Genomic DNA, 26,264 nt, shown 5'->3' on the forward strand with positions numbered 1-26,264 from the left:
ATACTGTCATCACTGAATGCAGTACACTAAAACTGATCTGAGAATGTAGCAGAAGAGGTGAGGACTCAACACTAGCTTTGGGATTAGGGAAGGGGTCTGGGTATGTTGGACAGGAGAAGTGAAAAACCTAGAACTCAATGGCTGATGATCAGTTGAGATTCTTTCCTTTAAGAAGAGCAGCAGGATACCTCTGAGGAGGGCTGCTTGTGTATGAAATGTCTTCAAAATTATAGGTCACAGATGCACAAATGAGTTCTTTGCATTTATGTCAAAACAAGCTTTGCAGAACATGACTATACATATCCAATGGATGAATCATACAGATGAAAGCTAACCAACTTGAAATGTGGACTCTTAGTTCTTTTTCCACAGATGCCATCTGGCCTGCTGACTATTTTCAGCATTTTCCCCATATTTCCAGCAACTGTAGTCTTAATTCTCAATAAAATTACTGATTATACACAAAGTCAATTTTAGTAGTAGAGGATAAGTTTAATATACAATTCAACAATCAAGTACTTATTTTTAATGGCACTTTACCTGTTTTTTCCATCCATAACGCTTTATGTTAGCCCGGTTTGGTATTGATAACCAGCCCTCCATCCTGGTTTCTAATTTTGGAAATCAATGAGGATACAGTGAGTTAAAATAGTCAGTGGAAAACAATGCATCATTACTTGTAGTCAATACACAAAAGTTATATAAAGTGAACAATTTTCACGATCAAGCTACTTCTAACATCAATAACAATGTATAAATAACTTGATTAAACTTAATTTAAAAAGAAAGTTGGCATTCCTCCTTCTTAGTTGGTTTGCATTTAAAATGTTTGGATGGAACTATAAGAACATGAAAAAGATGAAGATACTCTTTTGCAGACTGAAATCCTGAAGGTTTGCCCTAACTACAAAACATGGCAATGCTAGGTCGTTCCAAGAAAACCAACCACTGAAACAAGCAGTTGCAAAGATTAATGCAGATTTTCTACTATATAATGGAATGGTTTACATTGCTCAGTCAAGCCGTGCTCAACAACCTTGATTTGGTGATGGATACTAAAGACCCAGTCCAAATAACATGACTTTCATTGACAATAGACAAAAGGTGCAGAAGTAGACCATTTGGCCCTTCGAGCCTGCACTGCCATTCTGAGATCATGGCTGATCATCTACTATCAATACCCGGTTCCTGCCTTGTCCCCATATCCCTTGATTCCTCTATCCATAAGATACCTATCTAGCTCCTTCTTGAAAGCATCCAGAGAATTGGCCTCCACTACCTTCCGAGGCAGTGCATTCCAGACCCCCACAAACTCTCTGGGAGAAGAAGTTTTTCCTTAACTCTTTCCTAAATGATCTACCCCTTGTTCTCAAACCATGCCCTCTGTTACTGGACTCTCCCAGCATTTGGAACATATTTCCTGCCTCTATCTTGTCCAATCCCTTAATAATCTTATATGTTTCAATCAGATCCCCTCTCAATCTCCTTAATTCCAGCGTGTACAAGCCCAGTCTAACCTCTCTGCGTAAGACAGTCCGGACATCCCAGGAATTAACCTTGTGAATCTACGCTGCACTTCCTCTATAGCCAGGATGTCCTTCCTTAACCCTGGAGACCAAAACTGTACACAATACTCCAGGTGTGGTCTCACCAGGGCCCTGTACAAATGCAAAAGGATTTCCTTGCTCTTGTACTCAATTCCCTTTGTAATAAAGGCCAACATTCCATTAGCCTTCTTCACTGCCTGCTGCACTTGCTCATTCACCTTCAGTGACTGATGAACAAGAACTCCTAGATCTCTTTGTATTTCTCCCTTACCTAACTCTACACCGTTCAGATAATAATCTGCCTTCCTGTTCTTACTCCCAAAGTGGATAACCTCACACTTATTCACATTAAATGTCATCTGCCAAGTATCTGCCCACTCACTCAGCCTATCCAAGTCACCCTGAATTCACGTCACACTGCCATCCAGCTTAGTATCATCAGCGAACTTGCTGATGTTATTCTCAATGCCTTCATCTAAATTGTTGATATAAATCGTAAACAGCTGTGGTCCCAATACCGAGCCCTGTGGCACCCCACTAGTCACCACCTGCCATTCCGAGAAAACACCCATTTACCGTTACCCTTTGCTTTCTATCTGCCAACCAGTTTTCTATCTATGTCAATATCTTCCCCTCCAATGCCATGAGCTCTGATTTTACCCACCAATCTCCTATGTGGGACCTTATCAAATGCCTTCTGAAAATCGAGGTACACTACATCCACTGGATCTCCCTTGTCTAACTTCCTGGTTACATCCTCGAAAAACTCCAATAGATTAGTCAAGCATGATTTGCCCTTGGTAAATCCATGCTGGCTCGGCCCAATCCTATCACTGCTAACTAGATATGCCACTATTTCATCTTTAATAATGGACTCTAGCATCTTTCCCACCACCGATGTTAGGCTGACAGGACGATAGTTCTCTGTTTTCTCCCTCCCTCCTTTCTTAAAAAGTGGGATAACATTAGCCATTCTCCAATCCTCAGGAACTGATCCTGAATCTAAGGAACATTGGAAAATGATTACCAATGCATCCGCAATTTCCAGGGCCACCTCCTTTAGTACCCTAGGATGCAGACCATCTGGACCTGGGGATTTGTCAGCCTTCAGTCCCATCAGTCTACTCATCACTGTTTCCTTCCTAATGTCAATCTGTTTCATTTCCTCTGTTACCCTATGTCCTTGGCCCATCCATACATCTGGGAGATTGCTTGTGTCTTCCCTAGTGAAGACAGATCTAAAGTACTTATTAAATTCTTCTGCCATTTCTCTGTTTCCCATAACAATTTCACCCAATTCATTCTTCAAGGGCCCAACATTGTTCTTAACTATCTTCTTTCTCTTCACATACCTAAATAAGCTTTTGCTATCCTCCTTTATATTCCTGGCTAGCTTGCGTTCGTACCTCATTTTTTCTCCCCGTATTGCCTTTTTAGTTAAGTTCTGTTGTTCCTTAAAAACTTCCCTATCATCTGTCCTCCCACTCACCTTAGCTCTATCATACTTCCTTTTTTTTTAATGCTATGCAATCTCTGACTTCCTTTGTCAACCACTGTGGCCCCTTTCCCCACTTTGAATCATTCCTTCTCCAGGGGATGAACTGATTTTTCACCTTGTGCATTATTCCCAAGAATACCTGCCATTGCTGTTCCACTGTCTTTTCTGCTAGGATATCCGTCCAGTTAACTTTGGCCAGCTCCTCCCTCATGGCTCCATAGTTTCCCCTGTTCAACTGCAACAGTGACACCTCTGAGCTGCCCTTATCCTTCTCAAATTGTAGATAAAAACTTATCATATTATGATCACTACCTCCTAATGGCTCCTTACTTCAAGATTGCTTATCAAATCCTGTTCATTACATAACACTAAATCCAGAATAGCCTTGTCCCTGGTCGGCTCTCGTACAAGCTGTTCCAAGAATGCATCCCGTAGGCACTCTACAAACTCCCTATCCTGGGGTCCAGCACCAACCTGATTCTCCCAGTTCACCTGCATGTTGAAATCATCCATAACTACTGCGACATTACCTTTGCCACATGCCAATGTTAACTCCCTATTCAACTTGCACCCAATATCCATGCTACTGTTTGGTGGCCTGTAGACAACACCCATTAGGGTCTTTTTGCCCTTACTGTTCCTCAGTTCTATCCACACAGACTCTACTTCTCCTGATCCTATGTCACCCCTTGCAAAGGACTGAATCTCATTCCTCACCAACAGGGCCACCCCACCCCCTCTGCCCATATTTCTGTCCCTACGATAGCACATATACCCTTGTACATTCATTTCCCAGGTCTGATCTTCCTGCAGCCATGTCTCCGTTATCCCAACAACATCATAGTTACCCATTTGCACTTGAGCATCAAGCTCATCCGCCTTATTTCTGACACTTTGTGCATTCAGATATAAAATGTTTAGCCCATTTCTCCTCTTTCTGTTTAAATCGCTGCCTATTGTGCTTAACCCAGCTCCCTGAACTCCCATCGGGCTATACGCCCCTTGAATTTTGTTGTCCTTCCTAAATTTACTTATTCTTTCTGCACATTTAACTCCATGTTCCGTCAGACCATCCCTCTGTACGTGTCCTCCTTATCACTTGTTCTGCCTCACCTTTCTCTACTACACACTTAATATTCCGGAACTGTGTAATCCCCACCTGTCCTTTATTCTTCATCTCGCTATCCTCTCTCGCATTCTGGATCCCTGCCCCCTGCCAAATTTAGTTTAACTTCCCCCCCCCCCGAGAAGCACTAGCAAACTTTCCTGCAAGAATGTTAGTACCGCTCCAGTTCAGGTGTAAACTGTCCTGTCGGAACAGACCCCACCTTCCCTGGAACAAAGCCCAATTATCTAAAAACCTGAAGCCCTCCCTCCTGCACCATCCTCTCAGCCACGTATTAATCTGTATAATCCTTCTGTTCCTTGCCTCACTCTTAACGGATTTCAAGTTGTGTTCAACATGCTGGAGATTGTGATCAAAAGGGTACTACATAAGTTTAAATCTTGTGCATGAAACTTTGTGCATTAGGAGTCAATATTAAAAGCACTCCCTCCGACCTAGGTATATACCACAGTAAAACTTCTTTTGGTGAGTCTACTCTGCACTGGCATTGTAATGGAGGAGTCTATACAGAGACTGATAGATGGTGCAAAAGATACAATGTTGTAACAATAACTATGCCTGGCTATTTCTTAAAATAACTAAGGAAGAGCTCTCCAAACTTAGACAGAGACCCAATGTCCTTTAGTATTAACTGAACATACCTTTGCACAATTCCAGGTGATATGGACAGTTTTAATCACGTTAAACAAACAATTTGTACAATAGTGGCTTACTGCTTAATAAGACAACATTATTGTCAGTCTTCTAAATATCCTGGAATGGGTAAATATTGGATATCCTTTTCCCTAAAATGAGCTCGGTGCATTTTTTTAAAAAAAAACAAATCCATTGGGTTTATGGTCAACACAGTATAGATGGTAATACTTAATACTCTTGATTTTTAAAAAAATTAAAAATAAATATCATTCCAATGTAAAACAGTTGTTGTGATGGAATGTAAAACTCCTGTTCAACAATTACTCAGAGTTGCTGCTTAAGTAATATAACCTGAATATTGCCAGAATTATTGGTTTAAGTTAACAAATGTCACAAACAAATAGAAAAGAACCAGTGGATAGTAACCAATCAAAACATGTTCCATCTGCGGACACAGTACACGTAGGTGAGGAAAATTCTGAACAGCTGAACAGTTTTCAGTTCTTATTTCTTCAATAATCTCAATTCTGAACAGCTGAAGAAAGATTAAAATAACCACAACCTTATTTCTGCCACATAGCCTGCATTTTGTCACTCAGTACATGGCTTGAGACTATTTATGCATTTGACATAAATCATAAACATTCTTGTGGAAATGGTTGTGATTCCTTTAGTGAACAACATCTGTCTCTTTCTTTTAAAAAAAGACACATGAATGTAGACATGCACAGTTGATGTATGATTTTAAATCACTCAGATTCCTTACAGCTCTCACTATGTTTGCAGGTTTACACTAAATTACCTTAGACCATAAGACATCGGAGCAGAATAGGCCACTTGGCCCATTAAGCTCATCCTGCCATTCCATGATGGCCAATTTATAATCTCTCTTGACCCCATTTTCCGGCCTTCTCCCATAATCACAACCTCCACTTTAAATATTCTTGATGACTTATCCTCCACAGCTGTCCATGGCAATGAATTCCATAGATTCACCACCCTCTGGCTAAAGCAATTCCATCTCATCTCTGTTCGAAATGTATGTCCCTCTATTCTGAGACTGTGCCCTCTGGTCCTTGAGTCACCTGCTGTAGGATTTCCACATTCACTACCTATACAGGTAAACAACATCCACCAACAAATTTATCAGGCAATATTTTCACTTAGGAAAACTGTGCTGACTTCAACTGATTTTGTCATGAGCCTCCAAGTACCTTGAACTCATCCTTAGTAATGGACTCCAACATCTTCCCAGCCACTGAGGTCAGGCTAACTGGCCTTTAATTTCCTTTCTTCTGTCTCCCTCCCTTCGCAAAGAGTATAGTGACATTTATAATTACGCAGTCCTCCAGAAAAATGGCAGAATCAATTGATTCTTGAAAGATTATTATTAATGCCTCCATAGTTTCTTCATCTACCTCTTTCACAATCCTGGGGTGTAGTCTACCTGGTCCATCCAGGTGACTTATCTACCTTCAGACCTTTCTGCTTCTCCTTAGTAATAGCTACTACACTCACTTCTTCCCCGACACTCTTGAATTTCTGGCATACAGCTAGTGTCTTCCACAGTGAAGACTCATGCAAAACACTTATCATTCTTCTGCCATTTCTTTTACTTTACACCTCTTCAGTGTCATTTTCCAACAGTTGAGTACCTACTCTCGCCTTTCTTTTCTCTTTAAATATCCGATAAAAATATTTGGTATCCTCTTTTGATATTATTGCCTAGCTCACCTCCATATTTCATCTTTTCCCTCCAAACAGCTTTTTTAGTTGGCTTCTGTTGGTTTTTAAAAGCTTCCCAGTCCTCTGCCTTCCCACTAATTTTGCTACATTTTATGCTGTCTTCCCTCATCAGCTACAGTTGCAGCATCCTCCCTTTAGAAAACCTGTTCATCTTTGGGATGTATTTATCCTGCGCCTTCCATATTGCTCCCAGAAACTCGTCATTGCTGTTCTACTGTCATCCCTGCTAGTGTCCCCTTCTAATCAACTTTGCCCAGTGCCCCTCTGCCTCTATCATTCCCTGTACTGACTTTAGCTTCTCCCTCTCAAACTGCAGGGTGAATTCTATCATATTATGATCACTGCCTCCTCAGGGTCCCTTTACCTTAGACTCCCTAATCAAATCTGGTTTACTACTCAACATCAATCCAGAACTGCCTTTCCCTCAATGGGTCAACCACAGGCCATTCTAAAAACCTATCTTATTAGCATTCTCCAAATTCCCTCTTGGGATCCAGCACCAACCTTATTTCCCCAATCTACACGCATATTGAAATCCCTCATGACAATCGCAATCCAATCACAAACAAGAGAAAATCTGCAGATGCTGAAAGGCTAAGCCACACACACAAAATGCTGGAGGAACTCAGCAGGTCAGGCAGCATCTGTGGAAAAGAGTACAGTCGACTTTTTGGGTAGAGACCCTTCAGCAGGACTATCATAATATTGCCCTTGTTTCATCCCTTTTCTATCACTCATTGTAATTTGTATCCCACAACCTGGCTACGGTTCAGAGGCCGCTATAACTCCCATCAGAGAGAAATTTCCTTGCAGTTTCTTAGCTCTATCCACACGGATTCTACATCTTGATTTTTTTTAACCAATAGAGTCATGCTACCTCCTGCTTACCTGCCTGTCCTTTTGAAACAATTGGATTTTTAACTCCTAACCATGATCTTCTTTCAGCCACAACTCTGGTGCCCACAACATCATTCCTACCAAACTCTAACTGTGCTACAAGATCTACCTTATTCTATATTCCACATTCATTCAAATATACCACCTTCAGTCCTGTATTCATCAACTTTTTGATTTGTTACACTTCAGTTCATTCCAGTGACTGTTATTTTGCCCCATCATCTGCTTACCTTTCCTCACTACATGCTGCATCTACTTGTGTACCAACTGCCCAGTCTTCACCTCTATCACCCCGTTTGCCATCCCAATACCAAACTAGTTCAAACCCTCAACACCTCTAGCAAACCCGCCCTAAGGATATCAGTCCTCCTTGGGTTCAGATGCAACCTATCATTTTTGTACAGATCATACCTTCCCCAGAAGAGATCCCAATGATCCAGAAATCTGAAATGCTGCCCCCTGTATCACCTCCATAGTCACTCATTCATTGGTATTATTATCCTATTCCTGCCCTGACTAGCACATGGTACTGGGATTAACCCAGAGATTACTACCTTGTCTTCAACCACTTTCTTAGCTCCTTATACACACTGTGCAGGACCTCTCTCCCTTTCTGCCAATGTGCACCACGACCTCTGGCTGCTGACCATCCCTCTTGAGAACTTTCTGCAGCCACTCTGAGTAATCCTGGACCCTAGCACCTGAGAGGCAGCACACCATCCTGGCTTCTATTTTGCGGCCACTACATCTGCAGTCCGTTTCCCTAGCCATCGAGTCTCCTATCACTATCACTCTGCTTGACTATACCCTTCCCTGCTGAGTCTCAGAGCTAGCCCCAATGCCACTGGCCTGGTTACTGCTGCTCTGCCATGATGGTTCATACTCCAAGCAGGATCCAAATGGCTATACTTGTTACTGAGGGGAGCCCTGCACTGAATACTTACACCCCTTACTTCTCCTGGTGACCACCCATCTACTATCTAAATTTTACACTCTGCGTGTGATCACCTCAGTGAAAAAAAATTTATATATGAAGTTTTCAGCCTCCCAGGTGGCCATGAGTTCACCCACCTCCTGCTCATTAATCATTTTCACTTCCTAGTAATTACTCATTAATCAGGTATACTTAAAATATTTAAGTTAGATAATCCTTTACACTCAAAAAGCAAAATAAATTTTAAAAAGTTATGAATTGGCCTTTGGTTGGTAGGCTTAGGTGGTCCTAATTATTTTTTACTCCCCATCATATCTCCATATCTGTCAGAGGACAAGGTAGGTCAGCATGCTTAGAAATAATGGCAGGAAGTACTTTGGTTTGAATAAATGCAGCAGAACTTTAAATGAATTAATTTCACAGAGGATAAAAGATATGAAGTCCGTTGAAAGATCACATGAATTAATCTAACTAGCATGAAGATTTCAGCAGCAAATAAACAGCCATGGATGGAGATATACAGTGGGTCTAGTGGATGCAGGCAATCAGGCTGGGATAAACCAAAACATGCTAGCACTCATTCAACAAAGATATTGGTTGGATGAACTTGGAAATAGTGACAAGTCACTTTGATGGCATGGGCTATTATGGCTGTCTGCTCCTAATGTTTAGGAGACTGCAATTTATACTCATCTAGACATTGGACATGGAATTTGATTTCAAAAAGGCTCTGGACAATCATGAGAGCTACTGTAAGACAGGCCTGGGCATGCTTCCTGTGGAAATCTTATATTTAGACACCCACAATATTTTTTTTCCCCAATGCCTATTAGTTCTTGCAAACTGGAAATCTAAAATAACAACGGAACATGCTGGAAATTCTCAACAAATTGAGCCACATCTGTAGGAAGTGAAGCACAGTTAGTGTTCCATTTGAAGACCCTTTATTAGAACTGTTCTTCAACAGAAATGTTACCTCTGTTCCTCTTCCCAGAGAGCATAGTGACCTGGTGAGTACTTCCAGGAGTTTATGCTTCTATTGTGCTCTTGCATGATAATGATTGATTTGAGATTGTCCAAAATATTGCACTATTAGGAGGCTCACATTAAAACAATCAAACTACACACAACAGGGTAGCAAAAAAGTCATGTAATCACAGTAGTTCAGATAACATGCTAAGCTGCATTCAGTTTGTATAGTTTTTAAAATCTGGCATTTTAATTGTTTAAAAGACAGTATCTTTTATCCCAAATGGTCAGAAAATTGCATTGCACCCTAATTCAAAATATCATTTTACAGGGAATTCCAAAATTCAATTGCAAAGGTACGCAAGTTCCAATTTTGCTTTATAATGCCTCAAAGAAATAATATTAATGATGTATAATAAAACAGCTAAAATTTATTGCTAGTTTGAGCACTTATTATGCATAACTCTGTAAATAACCATGCACTTGGAGCATTAATTAACCTCAGCTAAATTTCTAAATTTGCAACCTTGAATGGTCAATTCAAAACTATGACAAAATTAAATACTAAAAGCAGCTTACTGTAGCTTAAAGTTTGTTTTAAATTAATAATGTTAAACTATTCACATGACTAATTTTGCAATTCATCCACATAGATAAAAAGAATGCTGTCCCTTAAACATCAGAAAGCAACTTAATCCAATAGAGATGGAGTCAAGTTTCAAATGCCAGCTAGCAAGCAGAAAGTGCAGAATAGAACAAGGCTTTCAATTACTCACTGGAGAAAGATAAGGCATGGGCTGTAAGAGGACCACCCAACTAGACACAAAGAGCAAAAGACAATTTCATAAGATAGATTTACTTGAACATGGTAGTATGTTTTTTTTTTAAACACTATGCCACAATACTATCTGTATTTTGTCCCGTAAGTATCATTTTGACGAATGTTACATCTGATAATGAAGTACATTTGCAGCTCGATACCAGTGTGGGTAGATGTCAGCGTAAGATGTACATTTGAAATCACAAGTACTGTAATTCTAGAACCAAGAAGATTTTCAGTTCTAAATGCACAAAAAAATAGCTCTGCACATTTTTTCCTATGGAATTTGGCACTGTGAGTCACAGACTAAAGTTCACTCCTTTTTGGCCAAGTCACATCTTTTAAATTTAGAAATAAGCTCCATTTATCTGCCACAATATGTTTTTTCCCCACTTATACAATCAGCCTTTTGACATCAAAGATCACAAATGCCAAATCAAAGCTAGTGTTTTTTCTTTGATACTATCAAGTTCTGTTAAAAAACAAATTCTCACAATAAATTTCTCACAGTAACCAAATTACAACAGACACTATGGCCACCGAAAAAGGACTGTGTACCAATTCAGTGCACTAATTACTTTGTCTGAACCTGGTCAGCTCAGCAGGTTAACTTGCAATAAATCATATAAAAGAATCTGGCCAAGAAATTTCATATAAAAGAGTGCTTAATAGGGGTTACGATTAGAATTATGCATATTCTACCTTACAACAGGTCAGAATAAATACTGATTGTGTAAACACACACAATGAGTTTCTCTTCTCACATTAAAGAGAGAGGAAACCATTGAGAAAGTCTTGGACAGCAAATTCTGATTGGAGAAGTGGCTGACTAAGATCAATAGCAACAAAAAATTAAAGACATAGCCTACCTGGAAGAATATGCACAACCCTCAAGCCCCAGCAAAACTCCAGACAGGGACTAGACCTTGATAAATACCACAGCAGTTCTCAACATGATGAAAAGATGCTTCAATTTGAAGACAGTGCAGTTGTGAGCCTCTTCTGTGAATACCTAGAAAAAGGACCTTGTCCTAAAGCAAGCTGGGTTAGTTTTAGTTAATCTTACCAGCTACACTTCCGTCAGAATCTTCAGAATGCAAGCTGGCAACACTTGTATTATCCATACGAAGCTGGAGATCCTGAAGTTTAGAACGAAGCTGTTCAATATCGCTGTCCTTACTATCAAGCTGCATTTGCATCTCTGTGCGAAGGTTACATTCCTCTGCTAATTGCTGTAAAATTCAAGGAAGATAGTCAAAACGCAAGGGGAAAAAAAGAAGACATGTCCTGATAGTAACATAAAGCTACAGTTGCTTCTATAACATACATCTTACATGTTTGCAAAAAAAAATTGGTGAAATCATAGATAGGAAAGTGGATAGACCACAGAGATCAATTAGAAAGTTGAACGGCGCAGTGGTAAATGGAACTTACTCCACAAAAGATTGAGGTAATGCACTTTTCAAGGTCAAACACTGGTAGCACATTATAAGTAATTGGTGAGGACTTAACAAGCTTTGATGTACAGAGAAAATGTGTGGTGCAAGTCCATAGCTCTCAAAAGTGGCAACACAGATAGATGTGATAAAAGCACTTGGCATACTTGGGACAACTTGCTGCAGTTGCATAAAACTGCAGGAGTGATCTGGTAACAACAGAGGGAGTGCAAAAAAAGGCACACCGGATGTTGCCTGCAATGGAGGACTGAAGTTAAAAGTACAGATTGAAAAGGCTGGGTTTAAACTTGGAACGTAGGAGATGGAGGGTTAACCTTAAACAGCTTTATAGAGACATAGTATGCATAGCCAGAATCTTTCTCCTAGGGCACGTGAGTTTAGAAGTAAAGGGCACAGGCTTAAAGTGAAATTTAGAGGAGAATGGAGTGGTCACTTTCCCAGTGAGAAACTGCATAATTTAAGTGAACAGATTCCAAGATAGGAAATGTGCAGAGGGATGTAGCACAGACAGGAATCACAGTAAGCATTAACAAAGTGGACTAAGGAGTCCATTTTTGTGCTACACATGTCTATGCAGCTATGATTCGCTCTTTTAGATGACCCACTATTCAAAAGATTGACAAGGATACACAAGTCATAGGACAGGACAGGACAGCACAGCACAGGAACAAGCCCTTCAGTTTACCACAACACCAATAGAAACCAATCCCATTGCCTGCATAAGGTCTACAGTATGGATTCTAAAAGCCTGGATAGAATGGACAGGAAGATGATATTTCCATCGGTAATAGAGTAGAGGATCTGAGGGCACAGCCTCAAAATAAAGGGACTTTGCTTTAAAACTGAGATGAGAAGAAATTTCTTCAGCCAAAAGATAATGAATCCATGGAATTTGTTGCCACAGGGCTGTGGAGGTCAAGTCATTGTATGTTTTTAAAGCAGAGATTTAAAGGTTCTTGATAGGAGGGTGTTAAGGATTAGGGGGAGATGAAAGAATGGGGTTAAATAAAAATTAGTCATGATTAAATATTAAGAGGAATAGATAGGGTGTACAGTCAGCACCCCTTCCCCAGGGCACCACTGCTTAATACAAGAGGACATGGCTTTAAGGTAAGGGGAGAGATTCAAGGGGGATATTAGAGGAAGGTTTTTTACTCAGAGCATGGTTGGTGTGTGGAATGCACTGCCTGAGTCTGTGGTGGAGGCAGATACACTAGTGAAATCTGAGAGACTACTAGACAGACATATGGAGTAATTTAAGGTGGGGGGATATATGGGAGGCAGGGTTTAAGGGTCGGCACAATATTGTGGGCTGAAGGGCCTGTACTGTGCTGTACAATGTTCTAAATGGCAGAGCTGAGTTGATGGGCCAAATGGCCTGATTCTACTCCTGTATCTTGTGCGCTATATTCTTCCCTTTCCTGCCTGTTCATGTAACTGTTTATGTGTCTCTTAAACTTTGCTGTTGTGCCTGCTTCCATGACTTTCCTGGCAATGCATTCCATATAACTGCCACTCCTAAAAAAACGCTTGCCACAAATCCCTTTCAAAATATGCCATTCCCCAACTTTAACACTAAGCCAGCTTAGAATATGACATTTCCACCTTGGGGAAAAAAACCCATTTACCCTCACTATATCTCTTGCATATAAAATCATAAAAATCTATATAATATCACACCGATTCCCTCAAATGGTAAACATTGCTTTTACTTCCTTACTTGTAAACATACAAGTACATGAAGGTTTTTTTTTAATATAAAAAAACTGGTTGCTATGACTAATTGTATTGGAAGGGGGAAATTGGCAGCCTTTTGTGTTTTGATGGTAAATTTGCTGCGATCTACAGAGAATAGTAGTATCAGCAATCAACATTTCTATATATCCAGGCATCTTAATTGCATATTCAGAAATGGTCAATCTGGATACACAAAATTATGGTCCCATTGTTAAGGAAGACATTTTGTATGTTTAGTTTCCACCATAAAACTCATCTGCTTCTTCAGAGAAATGTATTAATGCTGTATCAACATGACCTACCCAAAGGAAAAGTACAGTTGTGAGTCAGTAAATGGAAGCGTGCAATATTTGTGTAAGAATTTATAAACAGAAATGTTTAGACATGTGCTTCACAAAACTGCTTTATAGATTATATACCTACAAGGGCCCAGCTACCTGACCTGAGCCCATTTAGACAGGGTTGAATCAGATGTACAATTAAAAGGTTCAGATTTGAGATGAATCAGGCTGTGCTACACTGAACCAATTATCCTGATCAGGATGGTTTGAATATTGTGCCCTCCATTCTTGAAACATATTCTGGTGCATCATCATCAGAAAGATTTATAACATATTCAATGTTGTTATATATGCAGTGATGGCCCGGTTGAGATGATATGGGAAAAAAATTATAAGCACTCGGGCTTAGGTCAGTCTTGGACTTCCAAGGTTGAGTCAAGTTGAGAACGGTCATAATCTGTTTGTGCTTAGATTTGTTTTATGCCCAAGCAGACTTCTAGTACTAAGAGAATTGACAGTTAGAATTTACATTTAAGATTTTCTTACTGCTTGCATTTCATTTAGATCCTTTTGATACTTCACAACCATCTGACTGTATTTCTCTTTTTCCTGGTTCAATTCCAGTTGCAATTTTTTGTTTTCCTTTTCTTTTTTTCGGACATCTGATGTATTTGCTTTCTTCCGATCCACTTTTATATCTTTCCGGTTCAAAATTTCAGCAAGTTTATTGACAGCCTAATGGATGCAAACAATTGTAAATTTAAGACAAGATCAGTTAAAGGTATTAGAAAACTCTAGTAAAGCATGACTACTTACAGTTTGGAAAACGATAATTAAGAAAACACTTACTTGTGTTTTCAATGTACGTTCTTGGTTAATCATTTTTTCGTAGTGGCTTTTCACATTCAATTCTTCTTCCTCCTTCTTTTGTAAATCTGAAAGAATGTTTATTTAAAATACCACAAGTGCTCAGTGTTAACGAATGTATTTATTTGAACAAGGCAAGATAAATATACATCTACAACACCACAGCGAACTTCTGTTAAACAATTCAGATTTCATCTTTTTCTTCTCCTTCCTCTGAATTGCACTCAAATTTGAATTGTCCTCTGCATCAGTCACTTTTTAACTATTGCTCAGACTTTTGTCAGGTGATCATCAGAATTCAAGACCTTTTAAACATTTTGTATTTCTATTTCTGTTTTTTTTTCCAGGTGATAGTTCTTAGACCAGCTTAACACCTTCTTTCTGCATTTCTACCAGATGATAACAGAGTAAATTAAGTAATTGCATCTCCAACAGACATTTACTACTGGCTCTGCAGAAGATCTAAAAGCAGGCTTGACCACAGTTGTGAATGGACACCAGGGTAGGCCAATGAATTAAAGAAACACACACACATTTATTTTCAAAAGAATGAGTATTAATATAGTCTCAAGGATCAGAATTTAAATAATATAACTCTGAAGTTCAAAGTAAAGGCTGACGATATTGCTTTTACAGTAAAACTAGTTTCTGAAAGCATTTGATCTTAAGTATTTTTGACATACAAGCATTTTTGAACCATACTATTACACAATTTCTTCAAATAACAAATGTGTATTGCATACTGTCAGACACCAAATGGTTTAAGATGGTGCTGCTGAAGTTTTGCGACTACTTGTTGGTGGCAAACAAAACAAACAAAAATACTGACTTTATTAATCACACCTTTTCTGGTAAGTGATCACTACCCTGTAACTTCCCTTTCGGAGATGAGCTTTAGAATCACCTGTACGACCTGCCATTTTTGCGGTGTGAACTGAAGTCTTGAAAGTGCAGGACAGTTGTGGTGTCGTGTGTATGGGCCAAATCGAGGTGGTTCGGGCCATACACGAGAGTGGAGAATAAGCCAATGTTTGTTCATTTCTGAAATGGGCGGAGGCGATTCAATACTGCAGAACCAAGGTGAGATGGAGTCAAGGCAGAGCCTGAGCCACAGAGTGAGGGAAGACCCAAGGTTGATCCACTTGCGCGACAGACTGAATTGGAAAGGTCAGGTATGGGCCAAATCAAGGCAGTGGGGCCTGGGCATGAGAGAGTATCAAAGCAACAAATCCTGGGTCTGAAAGTAAGAAACGACGATTTAAGCACTGGGCCAGATTGAAAAGGTCAAGGTGTCAGGACAGGAGGTGAGGGATGAGCCGATTCAGCTCACTGCTCCACAAGGTTTCTGCACTTAACTGAGGCTGTGGCCTGCAACGAATGGGCTCCTGAATCAGCTGTGGCTGGCTTCATGGATGTGGATTCACTTTTGTGAACTTCAGTTCTGAATGCTATTTGCTTACTTTTATTGTTTGCATGATTTGTTTTCTTTCCTCTCTGTACATTGGATGTTTGATGGTATTTTTTTTAAATGGGTTCTATTGGGTTTCTTTGTTTTGTGGCTGCCTGTATGGAGACGAATCTCAAGGTTGCATAATATATATGTACTTCGATAATCTATGTACTTTGAACCATGTTAGAATCTGAAAATGAAACTTGTGCGAACACTTTTAGTAGCTCACTTAAGTCGGAGTTGATAATGCAGCCCAAAGGGCCACCAGGAACACTTGCTGAAATGCTTATACAGTTAACACTGATAATCTAGAAAGATCAGGATGGTTCTACATTGGTAGATTTTCCAGACAATTGGATTTTCACAATTTTTAATGAACTTTTTTGATAAAGATGTTACACTGTGTAAGAATGAATTAAGTACTTGAAAAAGGAACATGCATACTATGTCACTAGTGGTTGAAAAGGGAAAGTGGGATTCAGGGCCCTTGTTTGAAAATCTGAGTACAGCATACATTACCGAATGGGCCAGATAGGATGGGAATGTGACTGGAATTTCTGATTGGTCAGAGAGCAGATGATCAGAGTTTTAATGCATGTGCTTTCCAGAAGGAGCCACTAAAAACTCATCATAAGAAACTAAGTCCTCAATTACAGAATCCCAGCAATTGCTGTAAAGATTTAAACCACTACTTTTAGTACTATAGTTCTATTGATCAATATTAAACAATAAGCATTATAACAATTACTAGAAGTGTAAAAAAGTCAATATAAATGTGGTCAAGTTCATTCCATACCTTCTCCCATTGACCTCAGTTTTTCATCAATCTCTGCTTTTTCTTTGGATAGATTTTCTACATCTTTGGTCAGGGTTCTATTCGATTCCTCCAGCTAAACATAAACAAATATATACGCTATTATAACAGAACAAATACAATGCTAAATATTATTTGAAGCGTAAAATTAAAATTTAAGATAAAGTATGCAAAACTTGCATATTATTTGAGTTAGGGAGTGTAAAGCATCCAAACTTACTGAGCTAATGGTGTTGTCCTTCTCTATTTGCTCTTGCTTGTGTCGTGCCACTGTTTTTTTAAGTTCCTGGTTAAGTTCGTAACACTGATCCTCTGCTATAGCTCGAGCTAGCTGCTCAGAATCTGCTTTAGTTATGGTTAAATCCAGTTGTGAAGTTACTGAATCCCTGGTGAACAAAAACAAAATGAGAATAGGTATCATTTTTCTAACAAAGGATTCAGTATATGGCCTGAAAACTACATTGGCTCAATTTTGACTGATCAGAACAGAGAAGTCATACTTTGCAGGGTGGGGATGGTGAGGACGGACTTCTGGAGGTGAACAAAAGCTCTATTTCTGCCCTTGAAGTATAAAAACAAAGGTAAGGAACTTTTAACTCCAAAATTTTTAATGTAGTGTAATAAAATGATAGGTCTAAATTTCATTATTTGCAAGATATTAATGTTCAAAGAAACTCAGCCAAGTTTCCTTATCATCTTTGTAACATTCATGATGAAGTACAGAGCGAGTGCATGGTTCAAACTCAGAGTGCCAAGGTCAGGAATTAGAAACCAGGGAAATTCAGTGAAATGGGGAAAGAAAGGAAGCTCTGGTATTCATTTAAAAAAATGTTAAAGCAAGTAAGTGCAGAGTTAAACATTAAAATATTAAGGAATTTGATCAGAAATGGAAGAGGAGAAAATTAAGGTGAGGTTTTCTGGATTGTACTTTCCAAAGATGAATACTCTGCAGGATTAGACTTGAGTAGCTTTCTGAAAGGGCAAGAAAAATATTGTCAGAGCATGTTGTTTTTATCAAAGTAGGTGTTCATCAGCAGTGAAGTGAAAAGTGTCTGAAGGAGTACAACCGAGAGGCAAAAAAAGTACACAAAGAGAATAAGGAAGTTGAAATTGCTGCTGTTGTAGGCAGTTCCCTAATCAGAGGAGCTGACAAGTCTTTTTCAGAACTATCAATATCAGCAGGGCCGAGAATGTTTCCCTCCCTAGTGTTAAGATAACAGACATCAATAAGAGAGAGGAGAATATTCAAAACGGATTGAAGAGCTGGTGTTGTTGGTGACAGCAACAGGAGGAGCCTGAACTCACAGATCACATCAGAGCCTATGAAGAGAGTGGGAAAGGCTGAAATGCTATGGTCAGCAGCAGGAGCTACAAAGGGTGAGACCATTAAAGTACTCATCTTTGAACTATGCCAGTGACACATGCAAGAGAGAATAGAAATGGGAACATGGAGATCACTGCACAGCAAAAAAAAAGTAAAAGGAGGTCTTCAGACTTGGGGCACTTTGGCTGGTTGTAGTCTATGAGGGACCTTGCCCAGACAGAGAGGTGACCAATGTCAAGGGGGGCCATGGAAAGGGTACCAGCATAGAGCAGAACAAAAGAATAGGTACACAAAGCAGTGCGAGTGTTAGAGGCAAAACGGAGTCATAAATTGGAACAAACTTAGAGACCAGAATAAATACAACAAGCTGGTTTGAATGCATACAGATGCAGAAAGATCGATGAATAGCAGTGTGGAATTTCACATATTGGCCATAACAGAAACAATGTTTCAAAAGAAATAGAAGGATGTGGGTACAAAATACTAGGATACCAGTAACAGAAAAGGGAAGAAAACTAAATGAGTCATGTTGTACTTTTTAGAAAAGTAAAATATTATACTGTGAGGGAGTGAGAGAGAGGGAGAAAAAAAACAAATAAGAGGGGGAAAGCTATTAATCTTCTTGGAGATTCCATTTGTCATCAAATAGTAAATTAGGTATAGAGGAACAAATCTATAGGGAAATTATTAAAAAAAGTGCACAAACTATAAATGTTAATATCATTGTAATTTTAATTACTTCAATAGTAACTTGGATCTTGCAGGGGTCAAGTGGGTGAGCTTGTATGAAGAGAAAAGAATAAATGGCAAGTGGGAGGTCTTTACGAATGTGACATCAAGTGTCCAGAAGCAGCATATTCCCGTTAGGGAGAACGATAGACATGGCAAGGTTAGGGAATCTTGATTGATGAGAGATATTTCGTCTCTGGTAAAATGGAAGCAAACATGGTCTTGAGGTCGAGGATGAGCAAGTCTCTTGAATGTTATAAAAAGATTACGAACACACTTAAGAGGGAAGTCAGGAGGACAATGTATAAAATAATATGGCAGGTAAGGTGAAGGAAAATCCCAAAAGGTAGAACAGTTATAATAAGTATAAAAGGTTGGCTAGGAAGACAGTACTTCCCGTTAGAGATCAGAAGGTCTGCCTTTGTCGTGAACTGCAAGAGATAGGTGCAATTTTCATAAATATTTCTCCTCAGTGCTTACCGAGAAAACAATGGTTGCTCAAGAGAGAAAACAAGTGGTGATGTTTTGAAAGACACACACATTAACAGGGAGAAGGTATTTGCAGCTTTACAGCATATTACGGTGGATAAACCCCTAGTGCATCCTTGGACTTCTGTGGCAGGTGAGAGAGGAAATTACAGAGGCCCTTGCGAAGATATTTGCTTTACTGCCAGCCACTTGTGAAGTTCCCAAAGACAGTAAAATTATTCTGTTTTATTAACAGGGTAGCAAGGACAAGACAGCAAACTACAGACCTATCAGCCTGATATCAGTAGTGGGAAAGTTATTAGATGGAATTCTGAGGGACAAGATCTACCAACATTTGGATAGACTGTTTTGTTAGGAGGTTTTGTGCATGGGAAGTCATGCTAGACAGAGCTAGACTTTCTTTTTTTAAAAAGAAGATAACTAAAAAGGCAGATGAGGGAGGGCAATGGATAGTCTATTTAACTCTAGCAGGGCCTTCAACAAGGTCCCACATGACAGGCTAGACTGGAATCCAAGGCTCGGAGGTAGGAATCAAATGATGGTGGTTGAAGGTTGCTTCTCAGAATGGAGGCTGGTGACTAGTTGTGAACCACAAGGGTTGGTGTTGGGACCTTTATTATTTGATTTGGTTGCAAATGCACAAGGCTTGATCAGTAAGTTTCCAAATGACACTAAATTAGTATTATTGCGACTGAAGATGATTATTGTAGATTACAGGGGGTTCTTAATCAGTTAAGGAAGTGGGCTGAGGAGTGCCAAATGGATTGCAATACAGATAAATGTGAGGTGAAAGTCAAATTAATATAAGACTTGTACAATGAATGGTAGGACACAAAGCAGTGTAATGCAACAGAGGTACTTCAGTGTACAATTGTTGAAAGTGGTGTCACAGGTAAGTAGGGTGGTGAAAGTGGCATTTAGTATGTTGGTTTTCAGTTAGGGCACTGAGTAGAACAGTTGAGACAACATATTGCAGTTGTACAAGTCACTAATGAAGCTGCACTTGGAGTACTGGGCCTGAGTCATAGAGAGAGGTTGGCCAGGCTTAGTCATTATTCCTCAGAACACAAGAGAATAAGGGGCAACTTCATAGAAATGTATCAGACATTTCCCCAGAGTAGAGGAGACAAAAATACTGATGCACAAATTTAGAGTAAGAGAAAAAAGATGCAAAAGAGGCCTATGGGGCAATTTCTTCATGCAGAGGGTGGTAAGCATATAGAATGAGCTGTTAGAAAAAATTGTTTGAGGTAGGTATAGAAATATGATTTAATAAGTAAGGGTTGGGCTCAGAGGGATACGAATTGAATGCAGGAAATCGGACCAGCTGGGTGTGTGCCATTGTGAGCATGGACTTATTGGGCCAAAGGGCCTGTATCTGTTGTACAGTTTAACTCTATATGAGTCTGAGGCCTTCATCGGTCAGAGTTGACCATGGATCTAATGAACCCAAAGGAATGGCAGAGACCGACACAGTTTGTACCAGCAGTGTCACAGGAGTTGCCAGGCAACATGAACCCAACGACTGCTGTAGGGACTCCAACTCCGGAATTTTCCCTCGGAGTTTACTTGCAAAGCCTTCCCCATGAGTGGGTATAGCCGCAAGACAGCGGAGGTTTAAGATCGGAACTTTCCTTCTCATAGATGAGCTGCCAACCATGGCTGACGAGTCCCATCTGCCCAAAGCGACTGGTTTTAAGGTGCCAGTAACCCGTCTTTGCCCCTTCTCCTGTCAGTAAAAACGGTTCAGATGGGCTTAATAGCTGAGCCACATGTGAAGGTCAGGAGCTGGACTTGGTTGTCAGAGGCTATTTGAGATGCACACCATTTGAAGCATTTAATAGGTAGTGGGAGCTTGTCCCCACTAACGCCATCGGCTATAACAACCTATAGCCTTAAGGGATCTTAAGGAACTCGTTGGGTCAAAGGGCCTTATTTTGTTGTACTACTTGACAACTCTATACTATTGGGGGGAAAAGGGGCAATAGAAGAGGACCTTCTAAATTATAATCAGTAACATTTTCTTTACTGTGTCTAGCCTGAGAAAAGAAGCATTGCTTGATATGGTTCAGAGAAATTAATATCAGAGTGAGAACATCTGAACCCATAAGAACATCTACATATTTATAAGAAACTGAAGAAATCTTAATGAAACTAAATTGGATAGTGAGCAACTTGAATGAAATAAGAAGGGATTTGATTGGGATAGAGTAGAATTTTTAAGAAAAACCTCAAGAGAATCTTCACACAAAGTAAAAAGAAAGAAAACTAACAAAATTCTTGATGGGCAGTGAGAAAGAAAAGAATGGCGGCGAAAGAGTGGATCAGCCATGACATTACTGATATTTTATACATCAACAAGAGTGGTGATGCTGGGACTATCACTAGTTAGACCACAACTTGAGTGGTACATACATTTCTGTTCATCACATTACAGAAAATGTGTGATTGTATCAGTATTCTGCAGAGAAGACTTCAGGACATGTTGTCAGATCTGGTATCTTATTGGGTAAGTTAAGGTTGTATTCTTGGGAACAGCAAAGCTGGACTGAGAGGCCTAGGTTAGTTAATAAGTAGAGGAACTAAATACCAGGGGCATAGTTTTGGAGTAACTGATATATGGATGAGGAGATAGTCGGTACTATCGTTGGTACTAATGACATAGATAGGACAAGGAAGAAGGTTCTGTTACAGGAGTATGAGCAGCTAGGGGTCAAATTAAAAAAAAGAACCTCAAGGGTAATAATCTCTGGATTATTACCTGAGCCACGAGCAAATTTGGCTAGGTTAAATAAAATTAGGGAGTTAAACGCGTGGCTCAAAGACTGGTGTGGGAGAAGTGGGTTTTGCTTCTTGGGACACTGGCACCAGTACTGGGACAGGAGAGAACTGTTCCGGAGGGATGGGCTTCACCTGAACCGGGCTGGGGTTAGTGTCCTGGTGAATCATATAACTAGGGCTGCAGAGAGGTCTTTAAACTAACTAGTGGGGGGGAGGATTCTAGAGAGCAAATAATTAAAAAGACAATGGAGAAGATAATGGATGTAGGTAAAAGTGGAGGAATAAAAAGACAGAGTGTGTCAGGAGGGGAAAGAATGTACGGAGATAAGCGTAAAGTTGTACAAAAGGAAAAGGTAGGAAATAAGTGTCAAACATATTTGAAAGTCCTTTATTTGAATGCACGTAGTATTAGGAATAAAATTGATGAGCTGACGGTACAAATAATTACGTATGGTTATGATATTGTGGCAATTACGGAAACATGGCTGCAGGGTGACCAGGACTGGGAATTAAACATACAAGGGTATTCAACAATTAGGAGAGACAGGCAAGAAGGAAAAGGAGGTGGGGTGGCTATGTTAATAAAGCAAGAAATCACTGCAATAAAGCGAAATGATATTGGCTCAAAGGATCAGGATAACGAAACAATTTGGGTAGAAATAAGAAATAGTAAAGGGAAAAAAGCAGTGGTGGGAGTAGTCTATAGGTCTCCAAACAGCTGTAACTCAGTTGGTCGGAGCATAAATCAGGAAATAGTTGGGGCTTGTAATAAGGGAACAGCTATAATTATGGGGGATTTTAACTTTCATATTGACTGGACTAATCAAGTTGGACACGGCAGCCTTGAAGAAGAGTTTATTGAGTGTATTCGGGATGGGTTCCTTGAACAATACGTTACTGAGCCGACAAGGGGGCAAGCAGTCTTAGATCTGGTCCTGTGTAATGAGACAGGACTAATTAAAAATATCCTAGTAAAGGATCCCCTTGGAATGAGTGACCATAACATGGTCGAATTCCATATTCAATTAGAGGATGAGAGGGTTGGATCTCAAACAAGCATACTGAGCTTAAATAAAGGAGATTATGATGGTATGAGAGTGGAATTGCTTAAGATGGATAGGGAAAATAGATTAAAGGGTAGATCGGTACTTGATCAGTGGTGTATATTTAAGGAGTTATTTTACAACTATCAAGAAAAATATATTCCACTGAAGAAAAAAGGGTGTAAAAGAAAAAATAGTTATCCGTGGCTAAGTAAAGAAATAAAGCAAAGTATACGACTAAAAAGAAAGTTATATAAGGTAGCTAAATGTAGTGGGAAGATTGAAGATCGAGAAGCTTTTAAAGATCAGCAGCAAATAACAAAAAGATTGATTAAGAAGGGGAAGATAGATTATGAAAGTAAATTGGCGAAAAACATAAAAGCAGATAGTAAGAGTTTTTATAGTTACATAAAAAGAAAAAGGGTGGCTAAAGTAAATGTTGGTCCCCTAGAAGATGAGACCGGGAAATTAATGGTAGGGGACATGGAGATGGCGGAAACGCTGAACAAATATTTTGTATCAGTTTTTACAGTAGAGGACACTCAAAATATCCCAACACTGGATAAACAGGGGGCTCTAGGGGGAGAGAAGCTAACTACGATTCAAATCACCAAGGAAATGGTACTTGATAAATTAATGGGACTTAAGGTGGATAAATCCCCTGGACCGGATGGCTTGCATCCTAGGGTCTTAAGGGAAGTGGCAGTCGGGATTGTGGATGCATTAGTGATAATTTTTCAAAACTCGCTGGACTCGGCAATGGTCCCGGCAGATTGGAAAAATGCTAATGTAACTCCTTTATTTAAAAAGGGCAATAGACAGAAGGCTGGGAATTATAGGCCAGTTAGCCTAACATCTGTGGTTGGCAAAATGTTGGAATCGATAATTAAGGAAACAGTAACAGGGCATTTGGATAAACATAGCTTAATAGGACAAAGTCAGCATGGCTTTACAAAAGGGAAGTCATGTTTGACAAATTTGTTGGAGTTCTTTGAGGACATAACATATAGGGTAGATAAAGGGGAACCAGTGGATGTGGTGTATTTGGACTTCCAAAAGGCATTTGACAAGGTGCCACACCAAAGATTATTACTTAAGGTAAAAAATCATGGGATTGGGGATAATATTCTGGCATGGGTGGAGGATTGGCTTTCTAACAGAAAACAGAGAGTTGGGATAAATGGTTTATTCTCAGACTGGCAGTTGGTGACTAGTGGTGTTCCGCAGGGGTCGGTGTTGGGACCCCAACTCTTTACAATCTATATTAATGATTTGGAGAAAGGGACTAAGTGCAATGTATCGAAGTTTGCTGATGGCACAAAGATGGGAGGGAGTGTAATGAGTGCGGAGGACATTGAAACCCTGCAGGGGGACATAGATAGGCTGAGTGATTGGGCAGACATTTGGCAGATGAAATATAATACTGACAAGTGTGAGGTCTTGCACTTTGGCAGGAAAAATAATAGAGCAAGTTATTATCTAAATGGAGAGAAACTGGAAAGTGCTTCTGTGCAAAGGGATCTGGGGGTCCTGGTGCAGGAAACATAAAAAGTAAGTATGCAAGTGCAGCAGGTGGACAAGAAGGCCAATGGAATGCTGGCTTTTATTGCTAGGGGGATGGAGTATAAGAACAGGGAGGTCTTACTGCAGTTGTACCGGGTACTGGTGAGACCACACCTGGAGTACTGCGTGCAGTTCTGGTGTCCATATTTAAGAAAGGACATACTGGCTCTCGAGGCAGTGCAGAGAAGGTTCACTAGGTTAATTCCGGGGATGGGTGGGTTGATGTATGATGAGAGGTTGAGTAGATTGGAGTTGGAGTTGGAGTTCCGAAGAATGAGAGGCGATCTTATTGAAACATATAAGATTGTGAAGGGGCTTGATCGGGTGGATGCGGGGAGAATGTTCCCAATGATGGGTGAAACTAGGACTAGGGGGCATAATCTTAAAATAAGGGGATGCCGTTCCAGGACTGAGATGCGGAGAAATTTCTTCACTCAGAGGGTAGTGGGGCTGTGGAATTTACTGCCCCAGAGAACTGTGGAAGCTACTACACTCAATAAATTTTAAACGGAGATAGACATTTTCCTGGATAAAAATGGCATTAGGGGATACGGTGAGCGAGCAGGTAAGTGGACATGAGGCTAGGTTTAGATCAGTCATGTGATCCCCTGGACCAGTTTTCGATAGCCTGGATGGGTCGGAGAGGAATTTTCCAGATTTTTTCTCCTTAATTGGCAACTCGGTTTTTTCCCCCGGGTGATCACATGGGTTTGGGCGGGATGAATAATAAAATAAAATGGGCGGCATGGTGCCCTGTTGGTTGGCACTGTTGCCTTGTGGGATTCGGTGAAAACTAGAGTTAAGATTAAATCAGCCATGATCTTGTTGAATGGCGGAGCAGGCTTGAGGGGCCGATTGGCCTACTCCTGCTCCTATCTCTTATGTTCTTATGAGATAAATGGGGAAAGATAGGTGTAGAGATCTGAAATACATGCTCAGAAGGGAGGTGGTTGTCAAAATTCCATCATACCCAGTCAACAATATGTACTTGCAGAACAGTACAATATTGACTACAGGAGAAGAAAGGTTTAGTTCCAACTTTAAAAGTCATTTGACAGTCTCAATTAGAATATTGCACTACAGTAAAAGGTGTCACTACGCTGAAGCGAGGGAAGAGGAGCTCCACCAGGATGTTGCTTGGGATAAAGTGTTTCAGTTCTTGAAGAATGGCTTGAGAAGTGTTTCAGGTCTGAAGGCTATTTTCTCTGCGACGTTAGTTAGGAGTGGACAAAACTGAGGTGTATAAAATATAAAGAGTATCTCTGGAGTAGACTGCAGGAAGCCTTTCCACACATCAGAGGTAGATACAGGACTTATACTTAGGTTGAGAGATTTGGTGACTGTATTTTCCATCCAGAGAATGGCGAGTATCTGGAATACATGCCTCAGAGTGATAGTAGTTGTCACTGAGAGCATTTAATAAATGTCTAGATGAGCACTTTATTACTGCAGAAGGCTATGAGTTGTGCTGGAAGCTGGGGTTGGTATGGATAGGGTGGGCTGAATGGCTTGTTACCATGCTATATGTCTCTGTGACAGATTTATTAAAGGTAAAT

At 40.0% G+C, this 26,264-nt stretch overlaps 1 protein-coding gene across 1 annotated transcript in view; it reads right to left on the reverse strand.

Annotated features, from left to right (window-relative positions):
• The window catches only part of rock1 (Rho-associated, coiled-coil containing protein kinase 1), a 159,135-nt gene that overhangs the window by 25,803 nt on the left and 107,068 nt on the right, over positions 1 to 26,264 (reverse strand). The window contains exons 23-28 of the mRNA XM_073043500.1: positions 17,000 to 17,165; positions 16,762 to 16,855; positions 14,498 to 14,583; positions 14,195 to 14,383; positions 11,240 to 11,405; positions 541 to 611 (exon numbers count right to left, since the gene is read on the reverse strand). Of these exons, the coding sequence (XP_072899601.1) occupies positions 541 to 611; positions 11,240 to 11,405; positions 14,195 to 14,383; positions 14,498 to 14,583; positions 16,762 to 16,855; positions 17,000 to 17,165 (772 nt within the window). The remainder of the gene's footprint in view (positions 1 to 540; positions 612 to 11,239; positions 11,406 to 14,194; positions 14,384 to 14,497; positions 14,584 to 16,761; positions 16,856 to 16,999; positions 17,166 to 26,264) is intronic.

This window comes from Hemitrygon akajei, chromosome 1 (genome assembly GCF_048418815.1).
Source record: "Hemitrygon akajei chromosome 1, sHemAka1.3, whole genome shotgun sequence".
In the NCBI taxonomy this organism is placed as follows: Eukaryota; Metazoa; Chordata; class Chondrichthyes; order Myliobatiformes; family Dasyatidae; genus Hemitrygon; species Hemitrygon akajei.